Source organism: Rhinolophus ferrumequinum, chromosome 22 (assembly GCF_004115265.2).
Source record: "Rhinolophus ferrumequinum isolate MPI-CBG mRhiFer1 chromosome 22, mRhiFer1_v1.p, whole genome shotgun sequence".
Lineage (NCBI taxonomy): Eukaryota > Metazoa > Chordata > Mammalia > Chiroptera > Rhinolophidae > Rhinolophus > Rhinolophus ferrumequinum.
Genome location: NC_046305.1, coordinates 10,270,840 through 10,298,466, shown reverse-complemented (window position 1 = coordinate 10,298,466; position 27,627 = coordinate 10,270,840). Strand labels below are relative to the sequence as shown.

General features: G+C 49.0%; 1 protein-coding gene across 1 annotated transcript in view; it reads right to left on the bottom strand.

Moving 5' to 3' along the window:
* The window catches only part of PAPPA2 (pappalysin 2), a 220,107-nt gene extending 193,390 nt beyond the window's left edge, over positions 1–26,717 (bottom strand). The window contains 2 exon segments of the mRNA XM_033092004.1: positions 23,109–24,966; positions 26,635–26,717. Coding sequence (XP_032947895.1) covers positions 23,109–24,027 — 919 coding nt within the window. The 5' untranslated portion in view covers positions 24,028–24,966; positions 26,635–26,717.
* Positions 26,718–27,627: the final 910 nt, after the last annotated feature.

The following is a 27,627-nucleotide window of genomic DNA, read 5'->3' as shown; positions in this document are numbered from 1 at the left end:
ATAGAGAGCAGTTGCTCCCCAGAGTAGGCAAAATGGCGCAGCCCCACGGTCTTAGTCGGCAAAATCGGTCAAGTCAGTTATCAGAATGACTGTTCTATAACCAGTCATGCCCACCACGATACTGACTGGAACTTTCACAGATAGGTAAAGGTCCACACGCTACCTCACCACTTTGCTCACTGCAGCCCAAATCCATTAAGTCCGACTGAATAAACAAAGGAACACCTGTAGATAACTCGCTCTTTAATAAGCTGGAATCCAGAGGAGTAGTAAGGTCATATATAACACTGGCCACAGATGAAAGAGGAATCCTGAAGGCAGGTGGAAGGCCTTAAACGCTTCCATCCTTGGTCATGAACCCACCATCTCCGACCAGGAATCTCCTCTAATATGCAGCTCCATTCCTCTGATCTGGAGGAGGTGAATGGATAATTAGTTCTCTCCTTTAAGACTGAATCAACCAGGCTACAGTTAGGCTGAAGTACAGTCTGTGCTCAGACAAAGATTTAGCCCCAATATTCAATCCACAATCTGAATGATCCAAGCTCCACCCCCTGGCTGGTAGGAAGAGAATCACGCTTGGTTACTAGAAAGGCTGTCACTCTATTAAACCACAAAGGGTTCACATTTCGTCTCACTGTCACGCTCCTCCTGGAAAAAGGAGTTCCACGTGGAATTAATCATTTCCGTTCATTGAACATTTACCGAACACCCCATTCATGCCAGACATAGGACAGTCTCTCAACTTTGGAAGGAAAGGTGGTCTTTGCCCTTGAGAAGTCTCATGGGGAAGTGAGAAATACAGGAGATTACTTCAATATAATATCAGAACTCAGACCAAGGGCTACCTAGGGGACTGAAAACACAGCTGAATCTCGGCCCTACTTCAGACAGGATTTCCTGAGGGGATGAGAATCGACTCCTGAAGAGTATGTAAGAAGAGTTGGCCAGGCAAAAGAACTGCAACAATAGGATACCACCACACACCGAAATCAGGAACACTAACAACACCACCTTCTGATGAGGACGTGGAGAAACAGGAACTCTCACTCATTGCTGGTGGGAATGCAAAAGGGCACAGCCACTTTGGAAGACAGCTCGGCAGTTTCTTACAAAACTAAATACTCTTACCATTCAATGCAGCAGTCGTGCTCCTTGTTATTTACCCAAAGGAGTCGAAAATTCTGTGCAAAAACCTGCCACACATTGGGAGCAGCTTCTTCATTATTGCCAAATCTTGAAAGCAATCGACATGCCCTCCCGTAGGTGATGGATAAATAAACTGGTCCATCCAGACAATGGAATACTATTCAGTACTAAAAATAAATGAACTATCAAGCCATGAAAAGACAAAGAGGAAACATGAATGCATATTACTAAGTGAAAAAAGCCAATCTGAAAAGGCTACATACTGTATGATTCCAACTATACGGCATTCTGGAAAAGGCAAACGTAGGAAGACAATAAAATGATCAGTGGTTGCCAGGGGTAGGGGAAGAGAGATGAACAGGCAGAGAACAGAGGACGTTTTAGGCAGTGGAAATAATCTGTATGATATTATAATGATGGATATATGTCGTTATACCTTTGTCCAAACCCATAGGATGCACACCACCAAGAGTAGGCCTCCAAGTAAACTGCTAATACGAACTTTGGGTGGTTATGTGTCAATGTAGTTTTATCCTTGGTTAAAAAAAAAAAAAAGTACCACTCTGGTGAGTGATGTTGATTGTAGAAGGCAATGTACGTGTGGGAGCAGAGGGTATATGGGAAACCTTTGTACCTTCTTCTCAGTTTTGTTGTAAACCAAGAAACAGCTCTAAACAAAGATGTGGGGGGTGGGGGGGCGATAGATGTTGCCTCCACTCTGGGTTTTGAGCCTTTCTATATCCGTGTTGAGCATCCGGTGGCCAACTGTGCCTGTGAAATAAAACCTCCAGCCCAGATCTGCTCTTCAGCGTCTTTCAACCAGAAACTGGGATCACAGAGCAGCCTGCACAGCTCATCCACACTCTCCCAAGGGGGGGCCCCAGTCCTGCTCCCTTAACTCCATCAAGCAGGAGTAAGATGGACTTTGCCTCCAAAGAAAAATTACCAAATCCCCACATTTAGAAGACTTCTCTTTCTTCTCAGTCTAGCAAAGTGAAGTTAACACAACCAACACAGTCTAAGCCAACACATTATACGTGGTCAAACTCTGAGCTTGTGCAACATTGAGATTTTATAACTGAATGTACATGTGATAGAAGCAAACATGTTATAACTGTTGTTTATTCATCAAAGCCACATTCTTGGGAGGAACAGAGGGACCAGCTCATCAATATGATTTATGAAATCACTCAACACCAAACTGAACTATGATAGCCCATGGGTTAGAAAAAAAATCAGATCGAATGATGTAACTCGAAAAATGGAGGTGGTATTAAAGCCAAACATTTGGACTGTGTCATCTTCAAACTTTAAGAGTCATTCTTTTAGCTCTTCCTTGGAACTGGCTTCCATTATGCATCGATGTTTACCAAATTGAACCTTACTTTGTATTTAAGTTTGGAGAGAAAGGGGAGTAAAATGAGGGAGCCCGATCCTGTTCATTCTATCCCTGCTCTCAACTCCAAAACTCGTATTTAGAGACCCTGGGGAGCTTCACACAGCTTGATGTTCTCATGTGGGTCTTCAGGAAAAATGATTTGCATGTAGCCTCTGCTATTATCAATTGCCAGCGTTTGGAATGAATAGCGTTAATTTCCCTCACGGAGAAAAGCCTTCTCTCAAACTGGGCTACAGTCTCCCCGAGTGATTATGAAAATTTCTAATGATGGCGAATATCATAGCTTGAGTGTTACAACATGTTTACTGGGGAAATATTTAAATGTGGCCCCTGCAGAGAAGGAATCCTGCTTCTTTCCATTTTGGGGGGGTTCTTTCTTTGCACTCAGGAGGTCTGCAGCTTATGCAAAGAAGAAATAAAGAGAAAACCTACTTTTTATTAAATGTCTTCTATGATCCAGATGCTGGATAAGTGGTCACCCTTATTAAGCCCTCCCAGAAATGTCTGAGCTGAATTTTACTGCCCTCACTCAGAGACCAAAACACCGAGGGTCACAGGTAGAATCAAGGAAGGTGTTCACAGTCTTACATGTAGGAAAGACCAGAGACCGAGGCTGAAACCAGGTCTGTTCAACCAAAACATCTGTACTCTTTCCACTACACTCAAGTCCTTCAAATGCTCTAACTTAAGTTGTGAGCTGTCGTTTGGGAGCAAGAAGAACAGTAAGGGCTGGTGAGCGTCTCATGGACAAATCTGCAGAAAACTTCTCGAAGGTGCCTGGACTCTGATTCCCCCCAAAATGGACAGGTTAACATCCACACCTGGAAAAAGTTTGGAGAGAACAGACAGGCTAGCACAGTGGTTGTACTTCCATGGTGGCCAGTCCCTAAGTTGACAGGCTGCCTTGCTGAACATTTGGTAAAATTTCTGGGTGGCCCTACAGGGTTTTTGGTAACACATAACACCCAATAATCAATTCTAGAAGACCCCAAGGTGAAGGGGGAGCTTCTTATCCCAAAGCTAGGACCATCACTGAAGGTGGGAGAAAGTGATGAGCACGCGACTGAAAACTCACTTCTAAGCCAGTGGCTTCCACATCCATCGGCCTTTCTCTTGGTTTCTCCACTAGGTGCGTATATAGTGAAGTAGGGCTCTGTATTAGAAGAGAATGTAATTAAAAGGGAAGTGAGATGGTCCAGAGAGGAGCTGCTCCCATCTCTCAACATTTCTGACCAAACTGTTCTGACGGCTCATCTCCTTCTCCATCAGAAACGTTCCCTCTTCCCCACCGGAACCTTCTGTCAGTTGGTTTTGACAGAATGGGGTCTTTGGCAGAGAGAGGGAATCATGCTTCCGCAATGCACCTGGCATCATAATGAGGAGAGAAGCCTCATTCACCCTGTTAGTTATATAAGTCAGTATGAAGCAAGAAAAAGAATCTTCTGACAACTACCAGGAATCAACCTGTCCTTGGCATTCTTATTTTACGGCAATAACAAAGGAGAAAAGAGCAGCGTATACCCTTTTCTTCCTCAAAGCAGAGGAGGGTCTGTGTTTCAGGAACATTATGTGAACTTATTTCAGAGTGTTGAAATAAATGGAAAAGCCAAAAAAGGTCCCTGTCTGAGAGACTTTAATTAGAGAAAGTTGCAGTGAGACCTCGGTCTCCCAAATAACACCTCCCCAATTAAAGTCCTGCTCTCTGGTCAACACGTCACTTTCCGAACACTGACACAAGTAGAGTCTCGGCCCCATAAGCAATATTATATCGCTACCTTTGTCTGAAATAGTTCTCGTCTGGTACGTCCTTCAAAAGCTAGCCTTAATATCACCTTGACCTTGAAGCCTTCCTTGGCTGCCCTAGTCCAGGTGGTCTTTGCAGCGTGCTGGGCCTCCTGGTCCTACTGCTATTTTCTTTATTCAGCCAAGCAATGTGAGAGTTCCTTGGTGACGAGAGCCTGTCTTAGATATCTGTGAATTTTCCATGCACTCGAGAAAGGAACAGGTTCTAGCTCCTATATGGTACCCAGTCTGCTCCTGAAGTCAAATTGAGTCATGAGTCTTGATTCCCAGAAGAAGCATTTCCCACCAGTCTTGGGGGCACCCAATAACCCTGCAATTGCACCTGACCTACAGGAATGATGCAAAAGGGACCAAACATCCTCTTCGCCGTACAGCTACAGGTGCTTACACGTTCCTATGACAGAAGCTGTGCTCTTCCCCAGCCATCACACTCAGCTGCTTCCTTCTGGGTCCTACACGTTCGGATTACAGCACATGTGGTAAAACTTGAGAGCTTTTCTTGGGCAAAGCCCCATCCTGGAGGGAACACCTCTCCCGGGGAGATCATTTAACAACAGGCCAAGGTGGCCAAAGACAAAAAATGAAAAGGTCTAGGCAGAAGTGCTGCCCTTGGCTATGAACCCTCACTTCCAGGAAAACCCCGTGGCAGTCTTGTTCTCTGCACCTCCGGGAAGATCACAGTCTTGCTTCTCCAAGAGCGCCCGTTAGCTTCCAGGAAGGTGAGGTTCTCTTCAACAGAACAGAGGAGTCATGTAAAGTGTCATCAGCTCTGGTAACTAAAAAAACATTGTGTGGTGCAGATTTTTTTTTTTTTTTTTTAGGAGGACAATGAGCTAAAAACAGGGCCAGGTTAGGTCATGAGCATAAATCAACTTGCGACAAGGCAAGGTCTTTTCTCAGGATGTTACATGCCTGTGCCTCCCCACACAGGTCCATCTGCTGCCTTCTGCAGAGCTACTTACCCCACTCCCCACCACCCAGAGAGAGCTGGAGGGGAACAAAAGGACTGAGGAGGAGGACACAGGCCATCCATCAAAGACCAGGCAACCTGGCAGCTGAGCAGGGCTGTGTCAGCAGGAAGCGCGCGAGAGTGAAAAAAGAAGGTCGGGAGGTGTTTCTCAGCTGCTCTAGATAACTTTCCTTCAAGACAGGAGTCGGCCTCGTCTTTTATCTACGAGACCAAGCTTTTACAAAGTAGAGCACGGAGAGGGGCAACGCTCCCCGGAAGGAACGCTTCGCTAGCATCTTCCCAGCACGTTTTTCAAGCTCTGCTCACAGCCCACTCTTCGTTTCTGTCATGCTCTCGACATGCGCAAAGATGACAGAAATTGGGATGGGGGATTTCCCCGGCTTTCCATAGGCCACCCATGCCACGGGTGGGAGCCCACGGGGCAGATTGGCAGGGCGAGGAGAGGGCTTGCAGTATGGTAGCCTGAGAGAGCAGGGAGACTCCGAATGGTGAGATGGGGAATCAGTGCAGAAGCGTGCACATGCTTAGAAGAGGTGGCCCCTACACAGCCATGTGCCCGTCAATGTTAGCTTCTCTTAGAGTTACTCCTGTTTCCGATGGGGGGAGTCGGGGGGAGCTAGATCAAAAGCACCATCACCCTCTACCCTTACCCAGTGGCGCCTGCCTGGAGGTCAGGCTGAAAGTACACACAGGCCTCCTGAAAGGCCAACCCTAGACAGAGCGCTCAGATTTCACTGTGCGTAGGAACCCAGGGATCTGAACAAACACAGATTCGGCTTCAGCAGGGCTCAGGGAGCACCTGGAATGCTGCATTTGGAGCGGGCTTCCAGATGAAGCCAGTGCCGCTGGCCTCAGGCCACGCTCTCAGGAGTCGCCCTCTAAATCAGAGCTTCTCGAGATCTGTGTCTCTGTGGATGCGGCTTTGTCAGCAGTGGGTTTAGGACAGACGCTCATCTAGTGACTTAAATATACTGCTCACCCACAGGTAAGTCTCCTGCACCCCACCCTCACCCATTCATGGGAGATACATACATATGCTCGTACACAGATGCCAACACCCCATGACTGAGCCTTTGTGTCACTTCTCTGCTTACAATATTATCACCTACATAATAAAATCAGGGGATGGCAATAAAGAAAAAGAAAACGGAGCCAGAGCGGGTGTAAAGACATAAATGGGGAAACTCAAGAGAGAAGAAATAAGAATTTTAAGTGTTCAAACTCAGAGAAATGCAAACTAAGACAAGATAAAAATGTGCGTCTCTCATGTTAGCGAAGATGAAAAACGTAATAGTCTGTAGATGTGGTGACATTTGGAGAAACAGGTACCCTCATACACAGCTGGGGAGAGAGATTGGTGAACCATTGTGGAGAGCCACTGGGAATTGTCGTAAGGAAATCATCTAAGAGGTATGTTCATACACAAGAATGAAAAGAAAAGATCGTGACAGCATTATTTACAATAGAAAAACAGTATGCAGTCCGTCCAAACAACAGAATACTACTCTGCCTTTAAAAATCATATTTTGGGCAGGGTGGGTGGAGGAATTGGATGAAGGTGGTCCAAAGATAAAAACTCCCAGTTATAAGAGAAATAAGCACTGGAGCTGCAATGTACAATATGACTATAGTTAACACTGCTGTATGGTATATTTGAAAGTTGATAAGAGAGTACATCCTAAAAGTTCTCATCACAAGGAAAAAACTTTTTTCTTTTTCTTTTTTTTTAAATCTGTATTAGATCATGGATATTAACTAAACTTATTGTAGTAATCATTTTCTAATATACGTAAGTCAAGTCATTATGCTATACACTTTCTACGGTGCTGTATTTCAGTTATACTCATATTCTGATCCAAAGTGTAGAAAATAGCACATATATGCTAATTTTCATAAGTGCAGAGTCATAGGAAAAGGATTTGATTTTTATACTTCACTAATTTGCTGCGATAAACAATCTCTCTCAATCTGTTTTGTCATCTGTAAAACAGAACTATTGATAGTGACCTCCTTTGAGATCAAAGACAGGGAAAGCGTGATTATAGTAAAGACTCAAAAATGTAAGTTGTTATTAATTATGGTACTTTTATCGTGTCTGCCGTTGTATCTCCAGTGCCTATAATGGAGTCTAGCACATAGTAGACACTCAGTAAGTATTTGTTGAATAGACAGTTAAGAACTATACGCTGCATGTAGGGCATTGGTAAATCATGGTCAGGTACAATGGCTCGCAAAGGACACAGCACAAGAGCTAACCAGTGCTGACTTTGCACTCTGGATGACCAATCAGGAGCCACTGAAGGGCTTTCCGTGGCGAAAGACAGGTTATGGCCAATGGTGTCCTACCCAGATGTGTTTGTTAGACAATTGTAATGATGATGTTAAGACAATTGGAACAACTCATGATCACGTAAGGACAAAGGTAAGTTTGTTAGTAACTAGTACACGACTATTTCCATTCCTATATGGCCTGGAGGTTATTGAAAGGAATTATGCACTGCTTGGAAAACTCTAGAAAGCAAAGGGCTTGAGCCACTGTGAAGGCCAGCACTGCCATTGATCTGAAATAAGTCTGGGGAAGCAGAAGCTTCAGCCCTAAGGAAGCTTCCTTGATCAGATCACTGCAGCAAAAACAACATAACTCTAGGCATCCGTCACCCACTGCCTGGGTGGTTAGCTATTTTCTTGCTGAAGAAGCAATCATAGGGGTCAGAGAAAAGCTACCTACATGGCCAACCCGACGTTCTGGGCACCTTCTAGAAAGTGGGCAATGCCTTCAGGGGTCTCCTGAAGATCTCCCAAGACAACCCAATCTCATTCCCAGACTTCCAAGACCTTGCTCTAGACCCACAGATGGCCAAGTGGAGCCAGCCCAGCAGCCAACTGAGAATCAAGAAGGCGGTTAATACTGTTCTAGTGTATTGAGCAGACATGGGGTGAGAGATCCCCTAGACCGACTGCACTTACTATCTCTACAACCTTGAGCGACACTGGGAGACTCTAGATCATGTTCCTCACCCATAACATGGAGCTCATAACAGTACCGACCTTACGGGGCTTGGGGGGAGATTAAATTAATTCGCATTTATGTAAAACAATAAAATAAGCACTCAGTGTTGTTAGCCATTGCAGACACTATCATCACTTTCACAGGCACAGACCTTCTCTCTTCAGCTGCATCATGAACTCCTTGAGAGCTGTTAATCCTGCCTTACACCTCCCCGCATTCCCTATGTTTCCAGGCCAAAGTCTTGCTCACGGTGGGAATGGTAATTCACTAATGAATTAATCCACAAGAGCTGCCCAGAGCATCCTGCCAATTGGCAATGACTCCTAAAAACTCCACTCCATTCCTCTAACAAAGAAAAAGCCCTCATCGAATGAAAAGCAATCCCTCCCCCTTCTATACCACTCACTCCACTCACCACAGTGGGGGCAGTTACTGACCACAGCGCCCCCTATAGAAACATGTCAGCTTTCCATCTCTTCCTACTAAGGAGCCAGAAGCATCAAAAGGGGTCACCAAACTTCTGTCACCTCTCCTGCCCCCAGTCCTGGGCAGTTTCCTTTAGAGTCACACTTGGTGCCAATATTACCTGTCATCTCAGTACGTTTGAGAAACTTTAAATAATTTTTCTCCACAAGGCAATAAATAACTTAAGTTTCGTAAGGACTAAAATGTTCCTTAGTCTAGTCATTCTAGCCACCAGAAAGGAAGGAGGAAGGAGGAAGGAAGGAAGGAAGGACAGAAGGAAGGAAGGAAGGAAGGAAGGAAGGAAGGAAGGAAGGAAGGAAGGAAGGAAGGAAGGAAGGAAGGAAGGGGAGTCTCTCCATTAATTTTAAACATAGGACGGGGGGAGGCAGGGGTATGTCATTTCAACATTTTTTAATAACCTTTGAGAAGAAGCAGTATGAAATATCCTGAGCATTCAACACACTCTGCCCCGTAACTATGGGATTCCATACAAAGCCCATCAATGCCCAGTAGAAAAAGAAAATGGCTGTGGTTTTGCTTAAGGGGCATCTGTCATGTGAGAGGTGCAGGCTGGGCTGCTTCTCCTCGGCAGAGGTGAGGCTGCCTGCCGGCTTCTCTTCCTCTCAATCCCACCTTAAGAAAAATGGGAAAGCGTGTCCTTGGGATTCTAGCAACACAACAGGAAGACCTCAAATGCAGAAGGTAGGTTGAGAAGAAGCTAAGAGAACGGTATGAAGTCCCACACCTTAGAGAGCCTGGAGTATTTTGAATCTCTTTGAATCTCTTTGAACTGGGATAAGACACCTCAGGACCGAGCCCAGGCTAGTCCTGGGAGAGACAGTGAGTCCCAGTGGCACCCAAGCAGGACCCCTCAGCCCCTCTTGTGCGGCCTCACCTCTCTAGCAAGGTCCCTCTGAGGACTCTTTTACAGCTCCACCTAAGCAGTACCAACACCAGTTTCCTGTTTGTTTCCTTTCCTCCGCCACATAAATAATTTTGAGATCCCTCTCAGAAATTTGCTTTGGCACTTCTTTTATGGGGTAGAGTTTATGGAGTGAATGCTGCCCTAAGAAGACGTGTTTAAATAGCACATAACGTATACTTCATGATTCAGAGGCATTGCAGGAATCTTATGTAAAGGAAGCTTGGAGAAGATCCTCTGGCAATGAAAAATCACCTCTCACCCTATCAGTCAGCTAAGGTTAGATGTTTGCAAGTCGGGTTTTCTTGAAGTGAAGCATCATATTCCTTTCACAGCATTAGTATTTGTCCCCAATGTGTCTTCCGGTCACTCAATGAACATGTATGGCCCGTGTTTACCTAACAATATCTGAACATTTTTGCCTTTACTGTGTGGTTTCAAATAACTCAGGGAGACTCTGACTGCTTTCTAGGAAGCAAGTCATACATAGGGACCACACAAACCCACGTACGAAGCCCGTCAGGGCCTGAGGGCTCAGCGCCCCCTTTTCCACCAGTCTGAAAGCCTAAGAAGAAACCAGAGGATATTATAGGGTGTGTTCTCAAATTGAACCCAGGTCGGTCTTCAGAGCCCAGTGTTCAGAGAGGACACTTAAAGCTGCTCTCTGAGTGAGAAAGAGAAAGAACAAGGAAAATAAGTGATGTCATTAATTGACATTTCAGGTTAAACGAGGACTATAGTCATAATTTTTTTTTTCCTTTTCTGATTGAAAAATTTTCTAAAGTGTTTTCTCCTGCTGTCCAGTAAGAGATTTAAATTAACAAAAGGCAACCTGGAAGAGCTGAAATAACACCAAAGTGGGAACTAAGAAATTGGGAGTGTGGTTCCAGCCTGTTGCTGTGTGATGTCTGGGAAGTGCCTTTCCCTCTCTGGGCCTCACGGTCCCATCTGTGAAGGGGAGGCTGGGCAGGGTTGTTAGGCCCGAGCTGTTCTGATCTGTACCTGGAAGCTCTAGGCCCTTCCTGAAGGACTTCAAGGTCCTCTTCCTTCTGACCGTTTCTCGCTTTATGTTGGTGGCCATAGAAAGTGTAAAGGATTGAGCTGACCCCAAATTCCTGATGTAATCATGTGCTTCTATTTCCTAAAAAGTGGAACAACTAAAACATTACAGTTAGTGGAGGAGACTGGACAGTTGGAATCCGGTGCATCAAGTTTTCACTACAAATAATGCAATGCTAAATCATATCACACAGCTAGGCGTGCATATCCATGCAGAAGAGCTCAGGAAAGAGAGAATTCACATGGACGAGAATGGACCGGGGAGAAGGGCTATGACCGGCCCTGGCCTCCTCGGCTGGCAGTGACTTGAGGGCAAGGAGTGGGGTCCTTCTTCTGCCACCATATCACTATGGAAGGATGGAATAGCAACAGCATTGACTGGGCACATTCTATGCACCAGGCAGCTCTAAGCATGTGGTGTGTGTTCATTCATCTCACCATCGCAAGTCTGAGACAGAAATGAGCATTACTCCAGCTTCACAGATGAGGGAACTTTAACTTGCCAAGTTCACATAGCTAGTAGAGGGCTTCAGCCCAGAACATACGTCTCCACGTCCTGAATTCCTAACCACTACATTAAGGAAAGAATTTAGATGGACGAAGACATTTAGGTAGGACATTTAAGGTGAGCAGATAACTTGTGCAGAGGCCAGGAGCTGGAAATAGGCAGGTCAGGTTGAGAGGAGAGAAAGACTTCCCTGACGCGGGAACATAGTTGACTCTGAGGAGAGATCAAGCTGTATGTGTGGAAAGGGCCAGATTATTCTCCATCCATTTATTCAACCCCAAGTGCCCACTCCAGTCCGGGTCCCACGCTGGGTGCTGGGCTGACACACAGCTGATCGGGACCCAGCGAAGCCCCCAGCAGCCTGCAGGCAATGCAGAGACTCCGACTGCTGAGCTGAGTAACTGGAATTTGACCTAGAAGTGGGAACAACCAACAGTCTTGGACTGGAGAAAAGGAAGGCTGCAGTCTAGCAGGAGGCAGGGCCTGGAGGAGAGATGGTAACAGAAGCCCCAGGAACTGCAAGGCAAGCAGTTGCCTTTCTCTTTCCTGCCTGCCTTCTGCAACCCAGCATATGGCACGTCCTTCCTAAATTCCCAGACCTGGCTGTGGGCAGAGAACCAGAGCGGGTGGGGCTACCTCCCGCACTTCCTCCTGTGCCGTGGCTGGTCCTGTCTCAGGTCAGGCCAGTGACGCCCTGCACTCTGTCCCAGGGCCCAGTAAGACTGCCGCCCCCAGGGAGGGCATTGTGCCCAAGACTGCTTTCATGCCCGAGATGCAAGCCATCGGCAAGATTATAGGCATATTCTACTGTGAGATTATGTCAAATAATGAACATGCCCCGAAACAAACAATGTCTAAAATAGATCTCTGCTGTGGTTACTGTTTACTATGACTCCAACTGCATAAAGTTGGAGTTTATTTCAGAAATAGTTCTTGAATAACTGTTTTGTGCTCAATCAACACCTGCTGGATAAAAGAATCAGTAAGGGAGTCACTGGATTAAAAAACAAATTGAATTAGGTACTGCCTGTGTCTTTTGTTACAAGAATTCCATCCCCCAAACCAGAACTTTGTTAAGTCTAGATTTTGAGAGGAGCAAAAAAGGAGCAAAGTCTCTCGCTCAGATGACAAGATTAACCTTCCCACAGTATCCTCTCCCCACTCTCCCTCTCCCCCACAGGAATAATGTGAACAAATGCACAAAATACAACAAAAGTTCTGGGGGTAGAATGAGAAAGAGACAATACGTACAAACCCGAAGAAGCAAATAATTCGAATGCTTTCGGAAAGTTTAAAAATAACCACTTACACCAAGTTGCAACTACCTTCGACTTTTCTAGGAGACTAGTTCCTGGCTGATATTTATCCACTATAGATGGATTTGGAGAGCTGAGGTGGACATTAAGGGTCACCACTCCTTCCAGTTTCAACTGAGTGGATTTCAAACCTCTTCGCCATCTTCCAAACCATTAGGACTTAAAGAACACCGCATCTTTCTGTGCCTTCTTTCAAAGAGAGGAATTCACGTCACTTTGTCAGACTGGCTCTGCCCCTTTGTTGAGTCGTTCATTTGCTCATTCATACTCTTGTCAAGCAGTTACTGGATGAGTTTCGTGTGCACAGCGCAGTAGGTGCTCGGAGTACGACAATGAACAACATACAGTCCCCTGACCTCAAGTGGCTTCCAGCCCAGGAGCGAGCCAGCCGAGAAAAGAAAGGGCGTGGCTGCGGGGTCACATCTGCTCATCTAACATCAGCCCCCATCACAGTGCCTGGCACACAGCAGGAGCTCACCGAGCATCTGTGCAATGAATCAAAAGTCAAATGGGACTTATGCTAAGTGGACCTCTGTGTCCTAATGAGACTGAGTACACTACGGGAACCACTGGAGAACAAGCCTACGCCAGTGAGACCGAGGAAGATTTCCTGGAAGAGACGTCAGATTAACTAAAAACCCAGGGAGGGACTGAGAGTAAGTTAGGTGAATGTGGGTTTGGGGCAGTTGTTTCCTGCTAGGAGGAGTGGAAACGGCAGAGGTCAGAGGCCAGGAAAGAGTGGTGGATCTGTGGCACTGCTAGTAGTTTGGTGTTGCTAGAAGTTAACTGAGAGAGAGAGAATGTGCGTGCACGTGACTGTGGTTTTGAGTGTGTGTGATTGTGTAACGTGAGTGTGCAGGTGCAGAGGTGCACACATTTGCACACGTGTACGTATGGGGGTGGGGGTGTGTGGGTGTGTGTGTTCACCCTGGAGGGCAGTGATGAGCCTGCAGAGCTAAGCAGGGTCCCACATGGCAACCAGCGGAAGCAGAAAGGAATCCTGAGCACCCAGCAGGATCCTCCAAGGGTTTCAGGCAGGAAAGTGGTCTGAGCCGCTGGGTATTTGAGCCAGTTTCCTTTGGTGCAGTCACTTAGCTGAAGAATGAAGTGCTCTCAGGTGAGAGACACCCGGAAGTAAGGTAGAGGCTGTGGGGATGAACAAGACAGGTCCAGAAAAGACTGTTGAGGTGGAACGGACGTGATTTGGAGGCCGATTACTGGTGTTATATGTGCTGTTGAGGGGTGGGGGGCGGGGTATTCACGGGGGACAAGAAGCCCTGAGCTCTAGCCTGTGTGGACGGAGCCCTTTGCTGAGGTCCAGGAGACAGGAGAGGTGTGATTGAGATACAAAGGTTTCCCTGAGATAGGTTAGGGCCCTTCACTCCTTACCGCTCCCACCGTAAACCTCAGAGAAGCTTCGCATAGTGGGTGACAGCAAGCACTCTGGGGACAGAGAGCTTCTCGGTGCTGCATTAACTAGCTGTGTGACCTTGGGCAACACTCTAGTCCCCGCGGTGCTGAAGCTTCTCCATCTTCTTCCTCGAGTTGTTCTGAGGAGTCTGTGAGTTAATGTCTATAAAGCCACCACAGCCCTGCCTGGCAGAGTAAGTACTACACGAGCACCTGTCAAATAAAAATGTCTTCAATAATGTCTTGGCAAGACGGAGCTCGCATTTGCATGCTTTACATTTCTGTGACTTCATCGTCCATTATTTTCCTGTGTGTTTGTGCTGTCTCCTGCTTTAGATCACGAGTGTTTCACAACAGGCCTTGATGCTTGCATCTCTCTTCAAATCTCTCTGAACCTGCGTCTACATCTGACATCTACGCACTCTCCTCACAGCTGACTTTCTGAGTAGAGGACACTAGACCCTGCTTTCTGTCTTCACTCCCTCACCTCCCACTCATATCTCCACTTCCTGTAAGGTGGAGTCCCCTCCGGACCCCCAACTCTACAGCGAAACTCCTCTCTCCGAAGGCACCAGTCACTTCCCAACAGCCAGATCCACTGAGCTCACTTCAGGCCTGCTGGCTTTTTGGGTGCCCTGTGCCATCTGACACCGATAGCTCTAGCCTTCTCTTTTGTCCCCAGTTCAGCTCCTCCCAGGCCTCCTCCTGTCTCTCTGGTTGCCAGCTGTGCTTCCATAGCCTTGAGGAGTCCTCAAGCTCATCACGTAATCACGTAGGCAGCACTGGCCTTCCCAACGGCCGGGCTGTAATAATCTAGCTCCAGGCTGGCGCCTACTAGACAGTGAGCATCTTCCAGGTACAGCACCTGCCTCTCTCATTCCTGATTCCCCAGCATGTGGTTAAATGCCTGATACTTCACCTAATAGAAGCTTGTAACTGTTGGATGGATGGATGGATGGATGGATGGATGGATGGATGGATGGACGGACGGATAAACGAACAGAACTAAATTACTATACTTCTTCCCTAACTTGCCCAGAATGTCCAGCAATTATTTGTATGAAAGTTAGCAAATGCTGAGTCACCGTTTGAATGATGACTCATAACTGATTGACTTTTAACCACAGTGATTTCCCCTGTGATTGACAACTGGACTTCTAATTCAGAAATGAGCCATAATGACTGCTTTTGATATCCCAACTGGTCGCCATGGCAATACTTTGACTTCAAAAGGTTCTGAGACTTTGGGTTCCAGTGACCGTTCTGCCTATTTGGGCAGAAGCACTCTTCTTCACCACTCGTTTCTGTCTCATAAGGAGAACTGGGATGTTTTTGTTTGACCACTGTGCTTTATTCCTGGATGTTCTCGTTTGTAAAAATCCGAAAGCAAGGTTGTTTTAAGGCAGAGAGTGAACATGACAAAGAGAGGATGCTGCTACCGTGTTTCCCCGAAAATAAGACCTAGCCGGACCATCAGCTCTAATGCGTCTTTTGGAACAAAAATTAATAAAAGACCCAGTTATATTATCGTATCATATATCATATCATACCATACCATATCATATCATATTATATCATATCATATCATATCATATCATATCATATCAAGACCCGGTCTTATATTATAGTAAAATAAGACCAGGTCTTATATTAATTTTGGCTCCAAAAGACACATTAGAACTGATGGTCCGGCTAGGTCTTATTTTCGGGGAAACACGATAATTTCTGAACACAAATGTAACACAGAGATTTGCTTTCCAGAAGGTGCTAGAATTACGGGGTGCGCGATGCGAGCAAAAAGGGACCGGGCGAGCCCCCAGAGTAACCTACCCCACCCACTGAAGTGCAGAAGCACAGCATTTATCTCCTTGCTCACAGCACCAGGAACTGAAGGTGACGGACGTTCAGGGCCCACAGGTTCAGGATCCCAACTGCGGCGCCGCTTCCCTCTCCTGCGTATTTGGCCTCCTTGAGGCACAGGCTGGGAGCCAGTCCTCCCAGCGCACACGTTCCGAGTGACTCACGTGGGCAGCCCCAGAGGAACCAGTAACAAGAGCTTGCAGGAAGGAGGAGGCAGGCGGGGAGGGAGGCCCAAGCATGGTGGGTGACAGGCAAATGGTTGCATGTCTTTGGGCTGCCAAAGGTGACTCCGTGTTTCCAGGCCTGCCCCTGTCACTCCTGAATATTTCCAACCTGACCACCTGTGCTCCACCCAAGAACTACAGGGAGAGGCCCGGGGGCTTCCACCTGGTTCCCGAGGACGGGAAGAGAACGCACAGCTAACAGGGGTGGGGAGACAGCAGGGAATGGCACGCCTCCCCACTGTCCTGTCTCCCTGAGCTGGTGAAAGGACACAGAGGAGAGGCAATAATGAAAGGCTGGGGACAAAGACAGGAAGGACAATCCCAGTGCCAGGCACTGGAGCTGGAGTGCGATGAGCAGGACAATCCCACAGTCATGCTCAGAGGAAAGCCCTCTGTGCCACCATCTGGACGCGATGCTCCTTTGCCGACCCACACCCAGACACCCCAGAGGATCGATTGCGAAGTCCCAGCTCTCACCCCGTGAATCACACACCAGGCCCTGAACCACGTGGGCCTCAGGGAGACAGCAAGACCCGAGCATCAACGGAGCTCAGATCTGGAGAAAGTTCAGAGCATCCCAGGGGGAGGCTGAAGAGGCTCGGAGAGCCATCAATCCATGAGGTAAGCCTGACCTTGAGGGAAGAGGGAAGGAAGGTTGGATTGAAGCAATGAAGACTGCCATGCAGTCTGAGGAACGTTCTAGAAGGCCTTGAGAGTCCTCAAGCCAGAGTTGGCTATCAGAGAGAGTCCCAAATCTGTCAGGAAGGCTTGGCCTTTATCTCTGCCACACCAGGCACAGGTGGCCTCGGTGCAAATGCAGTGGTGGATTCAGAGCAAAGCCCCTGCCTCCTTGGTCCGTGAAACACCCCACAGCTGGAGGCCTCTCAGACTGATTCTCACTCACTTCATCCACCGTGAGGTGTATAACCCCATGCAGACGCGTTAGACATGTTAAGAACCCCAGGCGAACCCTATGCATACTGAAGTTGGAGCAACAATGCTCCAGAGCAGGAGTTGACAAACTTTTTCTACAGAGGGCCAGACAGTAAGTATTTTAGGCTTTGCCGGCTATACGGTCTCTGCTGTGACGACTCAATGCAGCCACTTCACCTGGAAACAGCCGCGGAGAACACACGGTGTGGCTGGGTTCCGATGAAACTCCACTTCCACGGGCAGTCTCCAGCTTTGGCCCACAGCAGTCCTGAGGCCCTGGTATACCAGCCCCTGCTCTAGAGTTGTGCGTCTCCAGCTTTTTGAAAGTAAGTAAACTCTTTCGTCATATGAAACAGACAGGAGAAGAGCTACCTCTCCTGAAGGCGGGGGGGGGGGGGGGGGGCGGGGTGCCTGCCCTGCCCTGCCTGCTCCCCCTCAGAAGCCCCGGGGACACCTGTGCAGGCAGCAAAAGCAGAATTTGAAAATACTGCCCTGGCTTCCCACCAAGAACCCCCAGTTTCAGAACGTCCCTCATTCTTAATGGGCAGCCAGCAAGCCAACTTTCTACTCTGTCTGTCCTACAGACAGCGCCGAGACTCTGACACTGTGCTAGACACTTGGGGACGACAGAGTGAATCAGACCTGAATTTGGCTCCTGGGGAACTTTTAGTAGATAGAAATGAGACCCAAAGAGGACTAACAAGGCAGGAAGCAATGAGCACGCAGGAAACCACGCACGAAAGGCTGTGAAAGCAGGGAAGTACAGGAGACCGTTGTCACATAGGGAATCCTACGGGGGGTTGCATGGACGGGAAGGCTGCATGGATGCGGTGGTCGGTACTAGACTGTCAAAGGAGGGGGCACGTGGACAATCTGTTTTACTCCCACAACCAGACACTGCCTCTCTTTGGAGAGGCATCTAGCCACCTGATTAAAATCACGCTTCCGTACACAGATGCTACCTTCAACCATCAGGACACATGCCTTGTCCACACAAGCACACTCACGGATCTCCTCCTCGTCGTGGTGGGCGAACCCACCCCCAGAGACTGGCAACAGCCCGCACATCACGGATCTTCCACGCCAAGGGCAGGATGGCTACAACTCTGGTGCATAGGCAGGTCCCTGGCAAACACTGATTTTGACCATGGCTGCAACTGGCAGCAATCAGAAGAGGCAGCTGGGGCCAGGGGTGGTTCGGGGGACTGTCATCTCAGAGGAGCTCTGGGAAAGGCATGGGCGTGACTCCTCTCCTATCATCGAGTCCTACTGGGTACAGGCGGAGAGAGCACACATGGTCCTCCGCTAAAATTCTCCTTCCATCTGTGTTGATATGGCTGTATCTGAATCTGTCTCCTGTGAAGCTCCATCCTTTACGTGAACAAAACTCCTCCCCTGAGTACACAGCTCCCTTACTGGGAGAAGGGCATGCCATCGTAGCCTGTGGAACCTCACTGCTCAGTTATCATTCAGAAACAAAAACCGCTATCACTATGCCCTAAATATGGGGCTTTAAACCTAGGGTCCTCAGACTCCGGCCCTCGGGAAATCCAGAGAACTCTGAAAGTTATGTAAATTACATAAACTTGAACATCTTCCTGGGGCATGAGCACAGCTTTCATCGGCTTCTCAAAAGGGTCTGTGACCTTACATTAGCTTTAGTACCACTGTCCAATTTATTCAAAAGAATACTGCCCAGGCTAAAAGGACTAAATGATTAAAAGAAAATAATAAGAGTCCTTTCAGGGCTTTGATTCGACTGTGTTCTCAATCATCTTGAGACCATCTTGTGACAAATCCTATTTATCACCATTCCTATTTGGCAGGTGAGCAAACTACCAATCCTAAGAAATTAAACACCCCACCTGAGTCAGAAGTACAGGTTAGTGGGTTAGAACCAAAGGTAAGTAGGTTGACACACTGCTCTTCGTGATACTAGCCTCCCACTGTTACCACGTCATAAGTAAATATCATGTCATATGTAAATATCATAAGTAAATATCATGTAAGTAAATACATCACTTTACATACATGGCTTATTTGGACAGCACAACAACTCTGCAAGATATTATCTGATGTTTTGCTTTGAGGAAACCACGATTCAGAAAAGTCCAATGGATTGCCAAAGATGCCAGCAGTGGTTAAGTGTCAGAGATGAAATCCGACTCCTGGCCTTTCTGCCTCCCGAGTTCTGTACTGGGAGACCCTCTGAAACTTGGATCCTCACAGGAGGAAAACTTGTCTTCAAGTCAGGGACGGTTCCTTAGACCTCTCTGTGTTCCCCACGGGGCTTTGCCGTGTGCTGCACGGCGAGGCACTCCGTAAGGGTGTGCTGAGCGAGGAGACCTGGGTTCAGGCGCCAGTCCTGCGGCCGACGTACTGACCCAGTGTCCTGCTACTTGGAACTACAGGTGGCTACTCAGCTGGGCAACTGCAGGAAACATGTGAAATCAATTACGGGTGAGCAGGGCCCTATTAACAGCTTTTCCTCGGTGTGTGCTGGGGTTGAAGGAGAGGAGAGGAAGTTGAGATGGAAGGAAAGGAACAGGATGGCTTCAGGGTTGGGAGCCGGAGCTTCGTTTTCACACCAGGGCAGGACAGCACTCGGCTATGTCCCGTGCTGATTTCCAAGGGCCCATCTGAATGGGATCTTGACCTCAGGCTACTCCGAAGTGGCACATACTCTAAACCGCCAGTCCCCTGAGTAGTTGCTTTTATAGACGCCCCTCTGCGGACACAGTTGCACCCAAGCCCTGTCCTAGACCTCGCTGCTCTACTTCTAGAGCTCCAGGAGAGAGGCAATATCACGAGGTCTTGTTTTCAGAGGACCCGGCACCATCACTCCCCCTCTAGGGGCCACAGAGAATCCAGTGCCTAAAGTCAAAGGGACCTGCGTTGCCCTTGGCCCTAAATAAAAGTATTCCGGCAATCCATTCTGGAGTCCGACTTCCTACTCTGGAAGACTGCGGGAGTGTAAGAGGGGAGGGCGGTCACGCTAGCTGATTTTGTTTTTTTTACTAGTTGCTACAAATGCAAGTGAGTCACAACCCCCCAAATGCCACTTGAGCCCCTTTGCATAGGCCCTGCAAAAAGATTTGGATGAGGTTGAACCTAAGGGATGCCTACGAGCAACACTCTGGGAGGGGATGATTAAACACAGGCCAGAGGCCAGGGGAGGGACAGCCCTCCAGGAAACCAGGCACATTCCCCACTACGTGGCTTCCAAGGACACCCCGGCTCTCCAGTGCATGAAGCAACACTGCCACCTAGTGCCTCGTGTGGGAAGTATTCCCCACGGCCCCTTGTCTGGGGGGGCGGAGGGGGGTCGGTCCTCTACAAGGGCAGCTGTGGCTGAACTGTTTGAGGTCCCTGCTATAGAGAAAAGGCCCCAAGATGGACAGAACGGAGAACCGGGAAACTGGGTCTAAGGTAAGTGGGCAGAGCTGAGGTTTGAGAGCTGCTGGAAAAGAGTGTGGAGCTAAGTCTTGCAGCACCTGCAGCATCCTCAGGGGAGCGACAAAACTGTATTCAGCTCCTAGAACATGATCCAGTTGTCACCATCCTGCTTAGGTGGAGGCCAACCATCCCAGGGACAGGCAGTGACCCGTGAAAGGACCAGGGGTCCGGTAAAGGCTGGGGGGTGGGGTGGGGGGGAGGAGATGGGCTCTGCTCTGTTGATGGAAGTGTCAATGAGTGCGAATCGGAACCTTTCTTTCTTGGGGGACGGCCTCGAACACTGCGTGGTTCTCAGCCATGGGGGCCCCTCGGGAAGCAGGAAGTGCTAAGTGCAAGGAGACGCGGATGCTTCTGCCCTCGGGAGCCTGGCTGCTAGGTTCCTGGAGACTGAAAGCCTGTTCCCAGCCCCCATCTTTCTCAGACCTTTCATCTTTCCTGAGTATTTGCTGAGGAGCACGAGGCTGAAGGAAGACACAGGGTGGACGATGGAGAGGAGAGACCCGGCTATTCCCTCCCCTTGACCTGCCTGCTGTGGCCTTCAGGGGAAATACCGGCACACCACAGCGGCCACTCTGATTTGAAGCAAAAGCAACCTCAGAAGCTAGACTGTCTGCAAAAGATGTCCTACCTAATTTTACATGCTGAGGGAGGTTAAGAGCGTTCAGATGGGCACGTTGGAAGAGGATCTGAGCATGTGCGCTGTGGCAAGGTGGGCGGTTGGTGGTGACGGACAGGTGGGCACGGGAGGGAGACATACAGGGGGTGGGGTGGGGGAGGCGTGACAAGGAATGCTGTAACTGGAATCAAATCATGACGACACTCTCCTCTGTGCAGATCCTGAGACAGAAGGACATGAAGAGGACAGGACGGGGTCAGGTACCCACTGTCTGGAGCCTGTCCCCCAGGTTTGGGTTTTCACAGTGCAAAGCAGTGGTCTCTAAGAGCCTCCCTCCCATATTCCCGTTGGAGCCTTCTCTAATTCTTCACAGCCAGGGAACGGATCCCAGGTCCCCATGATGCTACTGCAAGAGGAGGGGGAGGCACAGTCGTGGGTCTCAGTCTAGACTGCAAGCACAGTTTCCCTGGCAGATGGGTCCTAGGGAGTGAGATTAGGCAGCAAGAAGATGTCATCTGGGAAAAACTGGGACGCTTCCAACTGTGATCAGATAATCATCTCATTATTTCTTCCATTTGGCCCCAGAATAAGGATTTCCTTCTACTCCTTCTCTACCCCCACCTATCTCAGAGCCCAGCCCCTTCTCTCTCCCCTCCCCTCACGCCCTCTCCCACCCCAAAATAAAATAAAGCAAAACCACAAAACTCTAGAGTGCTCAGTGTCTGGGAATCCCAGCTTCCAAGGGAGAAATCACAGCCAAAGAGGGGGAGACAGCATGTCCGGAAGGGATGTTCCAGCAACACCCCATTGAAAGAGGCTCCCTCCTTCCAGATTTCTCTCTCTCTCTCTCTCTCTCTCTCTCTCTCTCTCTTTCTCGTCGAAACTTCGTCACAGGCATCCAGCAACCTGAGAAGTTTTTAACCTGGGGAGTTGTCAAGCATTTCAGGGGCTGTGAGCTGCATTCCCAGTGCTGCTCTGGCATGCCTTTTGTTGCTTTGGTTTCCCCATCTATGTAATGGGACCGGAAACATCAAGGGGTGTTGTGGAGAATCCAAATGAATAAGATTAAAGGTGCCTACCCTTGCATGAGGGTCTGTCACAGGGTGTCCAAAGGATTATCCCTTTGGAGACACAATGGAGTCGCACATATCAGCCCCACCCCTTGCTTGAAACTAGTCCCCCTTCAGTTAGGAATAAATGAGTTATTCCGAACCCAACTCTTTTCTTTATCTGTCTGGGTGACTTTCTGTGAAAACCAAGATCTGGGTATAGTGGAAAATAAACATGGGTAACGTTCCCAGACATTGCATCTGATTGAGACCTTAGAGTTACACAAGGTGCACTTTTAGGTCCCGCTTACAACAGCCAGGGCTCGAAACCAGGATCCTGGCCTGCAAGTGCCCACCTTTTCCACGTGACCCTGCTGTTCCCAAGCTCACAGATGATGGCTAGGGGACCCCAGGACCTGGACCAGGTAGCAGCTTTCTGGTAAGTTCCAGGGCTGCTCAAAATCCAGGGAACCAGTCAGGATCCAATGTCTGTGTACCTGGCAGCCTTGTTCTCCGGCTGCCTGGCCCGGCCCAGGCATGAATCACTGCCCAGGTCCCTGCACCCTCATGGGATTTCAAAGGTGCCTGGGTATCTCATCCTGGACTCTGAGAGATGGAGTGTGGCACCTCTTCCCCAGTGGCAAAGAACCAGAGGTCTTCCTCTTTAAAGAAGAGGAAGAGAGTGAGTTGGAGGTCTCCTGAGTGCCAGCACAATGTACAGACCCACCGGAGGTCGATACAAGGGACCATGCTCCTGAGGTTATAAAGGCACTATGGTGGACGATGCCTGAAGTCCTGCTCTGCTGACGAAGAAAGCCTCCCGCCCACCGCTCCCTGGCCAGCACTGCCTGGTCTCCCTGGTCTGTCCCTTCCCCTCTTCGCCCCCTATGTCTGACCCAATCAAAACCGAAGCCGGCCATACCCCGAGGACCACAGAAAGCCCAGGAACGGGTTGTTACCTGCGATGATGGCTGGGTTGTTCTGTCCTCCCTCCGGTTTCACCCAGGCTTCCACTGTGAACGCCTCCCGGGGAATCTCAGCCAGCACTTCTGGACGCAGCAGCAGCCGCTCCCGCCTCCCCGAGAAGTACAAGACAGGCAGTCCTCCTCCATGGGGGTTTGAGGTCTCTGCTTCCCTGGAGGGGTCCGCTTCACCATTCTGGACGCTGTCCTCCAAAGGACTGGTTCTGACCCCGGGCACAAGGGGACGCTTAGGCCAAGGTTGGAAATGCCGGGGAGAGGCATCGGGGTCTCTCTGCACGCCCTCTGCCTGCCCCTTCACCACCTGGCGACGACGCCTGGTCTTGGTGCGACCCTTCCTTCGGGTCTCTGGTTTGGGTTCCTTCCGGTGTGCGAAGCTGGTGGGAATGGTGACAGCCGGAGCTAAGCAATCCCGAGTCCCAGCCTCACCTATAGAGTCCTTGGATCCGCCATCGTCAAGCTGAGTGTCATCATTCCCCAGCAGCTCCGAGTGCCCAATAGGACCATCCCCTACCCACGGGGCCGCTGGCTCCTCAGCCTCACTGCTCATTCCTGCTCTTGCAGTCGGGTCTGGGGGGACGTGGCTCACAGCCCTTCCCTGGGCGGTTGGCTGACTGCGTCCTGCCTGGTGGGCACCTTGATCCCCCACAGGGTAGGGCCCCAGGTAGTTGCCAGGCCTGCTGGGGTAGACCCCAAAGAGGTGATACTGGGGAGCAGCTCTGGGTCTTCGCACTTTGGCCCCCAGCCAACAGCGCTCGCCTTCCGACGGCACCTGATTCAGGCGTCCCCGCTGAGCCAGGGATCTCTTGCGTGTCCAGCCTGGCTCAGAGCTGGCCGTGCTGAGGGCCCACCCCGCCAGGATCACCAGGCTGATCCTTAGGGCCTGTAAGTGCAGCATCCCTCCGTCCCCCAGCTCTGTACACAGAACCAGAATTCCACTCCTGGGTACCACACCAGAATGATGGGAGGAAGGGAAAGAGAGAGACGGCCAGCCGTGAATTCGCAGTCACCGGGGAAAGGGTTTTGTTCACGGACCAAACTTTTTCAAGCAGCCCCAAAAGAGTGCCCCTCCTGGCTTCCCGGTTGGGGGCTGTGCCAGCCTGGCCTCTCCACCTCGCCCGGCGCGCGTCCCTCACCCTTCTCCCTCTACCTCTCCCTGCTCTAGTTGAGTCCTTGCAGAATGAAGTTCATTTCTCTGGGTTCCTTTGAATTTCCTCCAGAGAGCTCAGGTTTCCTTTTTTTTTTTCCCCCTTTTTCAATAGCCCCTCCCCTTGCTGATTCTAGAGGAGGGACACATGGACATATGCCAAAGCCTCTCAAATGCACACTCCCTCACAAACATATACCCTCCGCTACCTGAAGTCCCATTAAAAAGACTCTTCTCTAATTTTCTTTTTTCTCCCCTTTCTTCCTTAGGAGTTACCTTCTCTTCGTAGTTAACCTAAAAGACATTCACCTTCAAACGAATCACTAGAAGAACTTGTAGAGAGAGACACAGAATTTGAGGCTGATTATCTAAAAAGGCGAAAAGGATCTGGGTGCACAGAAACCCAAGCTGGTACTTAACTTTCACTCTCCAGATGTCTCTTCAGCCAGAGCCCATCCAGCCTCCAGTCGGCCTGTGCTGGCCAGGATGTTTCCCTCAGCTCCCGGCTTGGGTGGTTGAGTGCTGAAGGTTTTGTTTTTTGGTGGTTTTTTTTTTTTTTTAATCTCCTTTCAACTTGTTAGTATGTTGCAAGTCTCTGTCCAGTTCTCCTTTGGGGTGCCGGTCAGATGTCCTAATAACCTGATGAGGCTGAGAGCCCTGGACTTCACCTTCTGGGAGTCTTGTGGGTCCCTGGGAAGATGGAAGAGAGAGCGAGAAGAAGAGCATATACTTCAGGGGACCTGTTTGCTCTGGTCCCTTCTGCGCCCCATCTCCCTTCCTCTCTGCCTGCAACTATCTTCTTGTTTGTTTCATTTAAAGACGATGATGATGTCAAAGCTAATAAGTTCAGTGCATCACTCCACCTACGTCCTGTCCCCTCCTTCCTCCCGAAACCCTCCCACCTCACTGAGGCACAGGGGACAGACGCTGCTCTTGGTTTCCCCAATAAACATCCCGGGCTTTCTGTCTCAGCAGCCGCAGCTTACACAATCAATAACTAACAATCAATACTGTGTTGGAGCACTCTTTTCTGTGTGTAGTCTCTCTCTCTCTTTCACACACACACACACACACACGTGCTGTGAAGAGACCTGCCTAATAAATCCACACCAGCCTTTTAGGGACCTCTTGCATCTCTCTTATTTTGCACAAACCTCCTATATTTCTTTCTTATTTATATCATTTGGGATTTAAAACAAAATACCCCAGATTCCCTTTATATTGGATATTGGAGACGGGAGCAAACCAGTTATCCTGCTGTAAGAAGCACTAAATGGAAAGGCCATGAACCCATACTCTGAAGATCTTATTCTCCCTGGAGTTCCTCACTCTGAAGTTACTAAAAGTCACCCTATGCTGAGTGGGGTGACTTTTTGTAAAATAAGTAATTTACAAAAATGAACAGCACGACCCAAGCAACTATGTGTTTCAGTTGATTAGAAATGGGTGGATTGGATGGAGAAGCAAATACTATGACTTTACCCTCTGTGACAATGTTTGCCTAGATGTAGGCTATCTGAAAGGAGTCCCCCCCCCCACACACACTTGCATGTACACAACACACACACACACACACACAGACACACACACACACACACGCAGAGCATGGCTGCAAATTCTCAACACAGGTACAGATTTATGACCTCAGGTGGGCACAAAGCAAGCAGAGAAATGTCTTGGGTCCTTCATTCAATAATAAGAAAAAAAAATCACTTATGCTTCTTAAATGACTGCTTGTGTTACCCACATAGAAAACCTGCAGCCCCCATACAGCATGGAGAAGACCACACTGCGTCTTCTGCCTCGGGTCTCCTCATCGACCTCAAAACTCCTCTCCCCCAGCGGATCACTGCCTTACTTGCCTTAAGAATGCTGTGTCCCACGCACCCCAGTGGGGCATGCCCTGTTTCCCTGTGCAGCATCCATTGGCGCTTCAAAGCAAGTCCCCAAGAAGATATCAATTCAGGCACGTGGATATTACTGAACAGAAATTGCTCCATCCTGAACTGTCCTTTTCCTCTTATCATTTCTCGACCTCCCTTCACTTTTCTGACTCAGTCCTTGATTTTCCTGAAGCAGCTCCACAGAGATTGGGGCTTTGGAAAGGGGTTGGGGGAGATGTAGAGAAAGACAGAAGGGGGGGAAGAGAGAGAGAGAGAGAGAGAGAGAGAGAGAGAGAGAGAGAGAGAGAGAGAGAGGAAGAGAGTGAGACAGACAGACAGACACCAGGAAAGAAAGGAGAGAAGGGAGGAGAGAAAGGTCACTTTAGATGAAGGGAAGATACTCAGGTAAGAAAAGGAGAAGTAAACTTCCCCTCCCTCACGCCACCCCCAGGACCCTCAGAAAAAGGTTTCCTACCATTCATGTCAGGAAGGAGGGATAACACAGCCAGGAAGAGGAATCCCGCGTGCTTTGCTCCCCTTTTCCTGTGGGAAAGATCTTGCATCCCCTATAGGTCTCTCCTGGCTCTCAGCTGCTAGTAATCCATTCATAAGGTTTCAAGAAGCTACATAAAACTCAAGCTTCCAGTTTAGTTTCTCTCTCTCTCCCCTTCATTCCTTTGCTCACCACTCTCCTTCAGCTCTTGGCAGTCCAAAGTTTAAAAAAAAAAAAAATGTTGAACCATTTCTGTGTTTTCCTCCTGTTGTAACTTTTGCTGTGACATCATAACCCTGCCCACCAACACCCCACCTCTCGCTCTCCTTTCCATCCCACCCCTCATCGACCCTATACCCCCAAACACCCCCCCACGGAGAAGCAGGGCTCCTGTCAGTTCCAACGTGTGAAAACACAAAGCCACTAGACGGTACCCCTCTCTCCCCTCGGTCCCCCTCCTCTCTGCCCCCTCCCTGCCTTACCCATCGTTCAGCCAAGGCTCTCTGAAGGCTTTTAGCAGTGATCCCATCTGTTTGACATGTGCGGAAAGGTGGGCTGAATTCAAATAATCTATCAAGTGAATCAGATCAAAAACACAACCACCCCGTCCTCAATGCCATCACACGCACACAGACACAGCAGACCCCAGCGAAAGTGTGGGAGAAGTCAGACTGGAACAGCACCCACCCTGGATGCCAGGGAGAAAGATACCAAACATGCCAAAGGAAACGCACATTTAGACACATATATAAATTCTGTGGCTTATTTGTTTATGACAAACACTCGCACCCCAGTCCCCTACTCCTCATCCCCAAGCCCTGCCATTCCGCCAGTGCACAGATTTCAAAGCTGGTAGAATCTGTTTTGAAACCTCCAACGAGAGGGTTTTTCCCCCTTTTTTTCACTGCGAAGCACTATCTGTGGCGATCAGAGTGGAGCAGGGTTGCCAGCAAATGCAGGAGGCCCCTTCTAGGG